Raw genomic sequence first — 6,690 nt, 5'->3', positions numbered from 1 at the left:
TCTGTCCCCCCCCCTCCTGTCACAAACATCTTGCAAATAACTCCTATGCCTTCTGCTCATTGCAATGTGGTCAATCTGCTTACAGTATGTACCACATGGTAAAGTCCAAATAGTTTTACGTATTTTTCTATGCTCAAAGATAGTTCCACCAATTGTAAGGTCATTTGCCAAATAAAAGCTTCCAAATCGCACCCCATTTTCGTTTGTTATACCAACACCCTCCTTACCCATACAGTCTTCAAAGCCATCCCAACTACTGCCAACAATCGCATTAAAATCACCAATGCAAACTAACACACCATGTCTTGCCACTCTATTCACTACATCCTGCAGCTTCTCATAAAAGTCATCCTTCATTTCATCAGCAGCCTCATTTGTTGGAGCGTATCCTACCACCATATCGATATTACCATGGTCTGATTTTAAACGAGCCTAAAGCAAGCGCTCATTAAATGGCTCAAACTCAAATAGTGCCTTGCAAGCATCTCTACTTAAGAGTAAGCCTACTCCTTGGTAATGAGTTCCATCACTCCTACCAGAAACCAAGAACTCCAAGCAACCTCGTTTCTGTAAGAACACAAATATCTATATTGTATTCCTTGAACACTGAAATAAGTTCTTCCATTTTACCAGCCTGATTGAGAGTTCGAACATTCTAATTTCCTATTATTAATTTTTTTTTTTTTTTTTTTTTTTTTTTTTTTTTTTGATGTATAAACTTGTTCCTACGCCGTGGGATTCTTAGCACCCCCTGCCCACTTAAGGGCTGCGCGGAACTGAGGGCCATTGCTTCATAACCAGAGTTTATCAAGATTTCTTAGGCAGAAAAATATTTTACCCCGGAGCCAATGCCAGTGGCTCGCAGGAACCGGACAGTGGAGAGAGGAAATTAACTAGAAAATAAAATGCAGAGGGTTAGACAAAGTACAAGAGAAAGAGAGACAGCAAAAAGAATATAGATAAAAGTGTCCCTTTTAGTCGCCTCTTATGACAACCAGGGAATGCTGGGGAAGTATTCTATCCCCCCTTCCCCAGGATAAATAAATGGAGTAGTAGTTTTCAGAATAAATAATACTATTTTCTTCATCATGATTTCTTTTTATATCCATGCTCTCCCCTCAAAATATTAACCTAGGCGAGATTTTACGAACATGAGCGAGAAGCCTTATTATAACGTTCATTGACCTCCTCTTGACTAAAAGTTCACTAACCTCCTCCTTACTAGGTAACGTTCAATTACCCCCTCCTTACTAGGTAACATTCAATGACTTCCTTCTTTCTAGGTAACGTTCATTAACCCCCTCCTTTTAGGTAGCGTTAATTGACTCCCTCCTTACTAGGTAACGTTCATTGTCCCCGTCCTTACTAAGTTACTTTCATTCACTCTTTCCCTACTAGATAACGTTCAATGGTCCCTTCCTAATTAGGTAACGTTCATTCACCCCTTCCCTACTAGATAACGTTCATTGACTTCCTCCCTACTAGATAACGTTCATTTACCCCGTTCCTGCAAGAGACACTCAGTAATTGGAAAACTCATTTGACGGAATAATAATGATATTAAAAAATAAAAAAAATAAAAAAATCATGGTACTGACCGTTTGACTGCCAGTTACCTACCGTTACACATAATTTCCCAAGATTAAAGGAAACTTGGGGAAGCAGAATATGGAAAACCGACATGATCAAAACTTGGACTGAGAACTGACAACTTTGTAATATATTTCATAAGGCGACGGTTTCATTTTATTTAGCTAATTTAACTGCAACCAAACTTACTTCCACTACGATGACGTCATTGTAATGTTAGTCATGCGATACCAGAAAGTTACCATTGGAAAGGCTGTTAATTGTAAAAGGGTTAATAAAACTAATATCAAGGCTTCCTAGTTCGAAACTCCTTCCCTAACCTGAATATGACTATAATGAGTTTGTAGGATTAGATCATTTATATACTTCATCATGTTGAAAAGGCTAAGACATCATCATCAGTTCCAGCTTTCGACGGATGACTTCGCTCGTCAAACAAAATAAACCAGAATGGAGCGACTAAAGCGTCATAGGCGTACCACACTGTCAGACCGACTGAGATTTGTGTGGCTGTGGAGGAGCGGAATGTCATCTCGTGCCATTGCTCAAGTGACGGGTGTCAGCATCACTACTGTGGCTCGTTGGATTAAGAGGTGGAAGTGGGAAGGAAGTATATATACCAAAAAGTGTGCGAGATCTGCAAAGAGGAACTTCTGGCACTGTGCTAAGCTTCAAAACCATACCCTTGCTATACATTCACCAAAACAATGTGAGTATTTTAATGCAGCAGCAGCAGCAAGACGACAGTGAAATAGCAACAATACCTCTTTCATCATAGGAATGGAGTAACTTCATAACAGGCGAAGCTCTTTGTCCGACTGGTGCAGATGTTCATGGGTGGCATGGGTGTTGCTCAGTGAAATTACTGCTCATATCCTCGCCGGAGTGCTGAGTATCGGCATCAGTACAGCGGCACGATGATCAGGAGATGGAAGCGAGAAGGAATATTACATCAAAGAACAGTACAAGGACTACAGTGGGATGCTTTAGGCAGTGTGGTAATATTTCGTAGCACGGAACACAACACAAATTGAGCACTGATACCGACTGGCGTCGATGTTTCTGTGGAATGGAATTCAGTTTCTTCACCTTCATCACACAGTTAATATGCTTTATAGTCAGTATTTAACAAAGAGTGACACTTACTTGGATGCTGCAGTATTAGCCGATGCTGTTTACTATATTTAGTCTGTTTTCATGTGAGGGAAACTGATCACACTTAAAACTTGAATACTAAGTCGTGGTTGAACAAAATTCGATGAAGGTTATGAGATAGGACTGAATCTCCATGGTTATCAGTCAGAACAGCCCTCCAGTCTGACTACACCTAGCATTGAACTGAAAAGGGTAGGGGTCCTTGTTAGACTGGAATCACTGTACTATAGTCATTAATTTTCCACAAACCACAGGTCAGATAATTACTTCACTACGAAGACATGTATTTGGTGCCTACTACAATTTTATCTAATTTAGGACAGACTTTTCTTTATACCCCAGAAAAATTGCATACATCCTTCCATTGTTCCCGCCATTAGTAGAGGATCTTTGTAAAATAGTCAAATTATCTGGTGGTAGCAACAATAAAACAGGAAGACGTACTCGTGTTAATTAGGGGTACGGGGATATTTGGGAAGTCAATGAGTGAAGAGAACATTCGTTACATCCTGTACTACTAGCGCACTTTCCTAAAACAAGTATAATTACCTAAAGAAGCAAGGATTTTGTACTCATAAATGCGTCACCTCATAGGAGTGGTTATAATGCAGTTGTAAAATAATACCTGTTCATTTATTGTAAATATTAAAAGTCAGGAAGAGAAGGGATTGAAAGTGTTGAGAAGGATGTACAAAAACATAAAACTATCAATACTCCCGTTTTTCGCATTCTTTCCCCCTAAAGTATTAAAGTATTCATCGTTCAGGCAATGCCTGTGTTTTTAAGGAATTATCCTTACGCTTCTGAATGCGTTTTTCCTTATAATAGGGTGCCAAGTAATGTCAACAGAGTTTTACTACTGACACTCGTATGAGACTGAAACCTGGACAGTCAGTGACTGAATCTTTAAGGTTAAAGGTTATCGGGTAATTTCTCTCTGTACAGCGTCAGGCATAATTAGGATACGAGTAGATGGTGTAAAGTAATTAAGTGGTTAATGTATTTCCGAATGGGAAACATGTCGACAAAAGATGTGAATTACTGACTGAACAGACACGATTGCATTGACATAATACGAAAAAAATACATGGTAGGGTAAAAAATGAAATGAATAGTAATATAATGGGAAGCAGTTCTTATGCGGAGCAGTAGATTAGACTGGAACAGCATATGAGAGAGAGAGAGAGAGAGAGAGAGAGAGAGAGAGAGAGACAGACAGACAGACAGACAGAGGGCCGGGGGGGGGGGAGTTATATAGTCTCGGTTCTCTGTTGGCCACCCCCTGCTGGGCAGTTCCTTGGAGTGAACAAAGCGTCCGAGATGATGATACGGACTTTCATGATTAAGAATTATGGATCTATTTGGCTCTAGTATCTGAGGCAATGTAGTATAACTGCAAATATAGCAGACCGAAACAATTATCAGTTACACAAACCAAATGAGAAGGTTAGCATAATTTTCTTGTGTTCGACTTAACTCTGCCTTCCCACCCCGTACCAAGAATATGAGAGTGAACGCGAGAAAAATATCGGGAATGCGAGATTCTAGGAGAAAGAATAGTGACTGAGTGTGAATGAACGCCAGGCTTCAGGATAAGTGAGTGTCTGAATGAGGCAGAGGAACAGTGGGTGGATTAAATGCGAGGCAGAGTTAGTGACTGGGTGAGGACGAGGATGTGTGTTTGTTAACAAGGTGTGGGTGAGCATTTGCAAATCTAAGCAAACAAAAGTTAACGAGAAAGTGAAAACAGAAAAAAATAAAGCACTGTAAGTGACAGTGGGTATAAATAAGACGGTGTGAAGGTTATTAAAGGAATGAGTATGAGTGAACCAAAATGAGAGGAAGTGAAAGAGTGTTTCCATGAGGGTGCATAATTTGAAGAAAGAATGAATGATACAGATACGAGTGTATCCAGATTAGCCATAGGTTCATTCCGAAAGCCTCCTGATTCATTTGACTGGTATACAGCAGTGTGAACAATGTCAGGTTATTGAGATATGGCTCTTAATTAGAGGCTGAATGTTCACATAGTGAGTCCATTGTAGCCAAGGTCCATTGTGTACCAGGTCTACTCACGTGCATCTACATCGTGACGTCGGCATGTAGATCGAGTGGTAACTAAAAGAAAATCGAAATAATCATTTCTAGCAGTATCTAAAAGAAGATCAAAATAAATATTAATTTTGAACGGTAAATATGGGATTTCCACTCAGGTTTTTGTAATGTATTTCATCATCTATTTCTATGTAGACAGATATATGGAGACATATGGAGTATATTGTGTTTTGTATACTATGTAAACAAACAAAAATACATGTCAACAGCTGGTGTTAGGAGATAAGGAAAGATCGGTGTACCTATAATGGTAAGTAATTACCCTTAGGAATCAAATGTATGCAAGCATCATATATGTTACTGGGAATTTGTATATCCAGTTGTTTCATGAAAACCCCAGGAAATGTGTAAATTTTAATTAGAAAGGGTTGATTAGTTAGGTTAATTTGGGCTGCAGTTAGGTTAGGTTGGAATAATCTAGGTTGAATTTAGGTTAGTTTAGGCTATGTTGGTTAGGTTAGGCTAGGTTGGGTTAGGTTAATTTATATGCTATGACCTCTCTCGTGCACGGATAACTTTTAGTAAGTTTTCCAGCGCACAATGTTATTCCACCACCCTCCCTGCCAGCCATCCTGCACACCACTGAAAACATGTATTCTCGCCTTACTTTTGCCACCCAGATATCTATATATTGCCATGAAACCTTCATCATCTTATTCGCCGATCTTCTTTCTAGCAGATAAGCAAAAATAAATAATTAAATAAATAAATAATAATATAAGAGTACATTGGGCTGGCATGAATAAACATTTCGGAATGTCAATCTCATTTCCCAACATCCCAGTTCGAATGTTTTCAATTATACAGAAAAATGATATTAGAAGTTTTGATAGAGAATTTCATCATTTTTCTAATGAGATTTGTCCAGTTGTGATATGATTAGCAGTTTTTGAGAAAATAGCAAAAAAATAAAAGCCATTACAAGAAATTATTTTTATTCAGGGAGCTCTGCCGCAAAAGTTTTCTCACACAGGTTATTATTTTATTTCAAAATCATCTGTAGAATTTCATGAGCTTTCTCATGGTATCCACAGATTTTCATGCACCTCATAGTTTCCGAGTAAATCGCAATAAACTACTGGGTACCCACGCCCGTGCAGCACTTTTGTCATGTGTGCACAATAACAGTTATATTCCCGCCTATGTAACAACGACTTTTCATCAGAGCTATTATATTGTTGTCTTGTCCTTACGTAGAATTCACTGGTCTTTATCATGGTTCTTACAGGAAATCGATACGTCCAATATTTTTTGAGCAAATGGACAACAAATGTAGAATACTTCTCCAAGCACTGCATAGTTTTACTGCATGAGGAAAAAACGCTCTCTTCCCCTGCCTTTACCTAAAAAATATGCTCCCAAAGGCTTATACAGTATTATGGTGATGTACATACGTAGAATTCACTTACCTTTATCATGGATCTTACAGGAAATCGATATGTCCAATACTTTTCAAGTCAATGGACAAGAAATGTAGAGTACTCCTCCGAGCTCTGCATAGCTTTACTGCCAGTGAGAAAAAAATACTCTATTCCCCCGCGTCTACCTTAAAAATATGCTCCCAAAGGCTTATATTTTCGTGATGTACATACGTAGAATTCACTGATCTTTATCATGGTTCTTACAGGAAATCGAAACGTCCAATACTTTTCGAGTAAATGGATGACAAACGTAGAATACTCCTCTGAGAGCTGCATAGTTATACCACAAGCGAGAAAAAAAAAAAAAAAACACTCTTGCCCCACCTTTACCTAAAAAATATGCTCCAGAAGGCTTATATTTTGGTGAATTACGTAAGTAGAATTCACTGATCTTTATCATGGTTCTTAC

The 6,690-nt window shown here is 38.6% G+C and overlaps 1 protein-coding gene across 1 annotated transcript in view; it reads left to right on the top strand.

Moving 5' to 3' along the window:
• The first annotated feature begins 2,040 nt into the window (after positions 1-2,040).
• LOC145397277 (glutamate receptor ionotropic, kainate 5-like) overlaps positions 2,041-6,690 on the top strand; it is a 181,542-nt gene continuing 176,892 nt past the window's right edge. Inside the window, exon 1 of the mRNA XM_080270473.1 lies at positions 2,041-2,189. Coding sequence (XP_080126599.1) covers positions 2,041-2,189 — 149 coding nt within the window. The remainder of the gene's footprint in view (positions 2,190-6,690) is intronic.

The sequence above is a fragment of the Coenobita brevimanus genome, chromosome 40, assembly GCF_032717465.1.
Source record: "Coenobita brevimanus isolate Jiangsu-jjx chromosome 40, ASM3271746v2, whole genome shotgun sequence".
NCBI lineage: Eukaryota > Metazoa > Arthropoda > Malacostraca > Decapoda > Coenobitidae > Coenobita > Coenobita brevimanus.
This window is presented reverse-complemented; position numbering and strand designations above follow the sequence as displayed.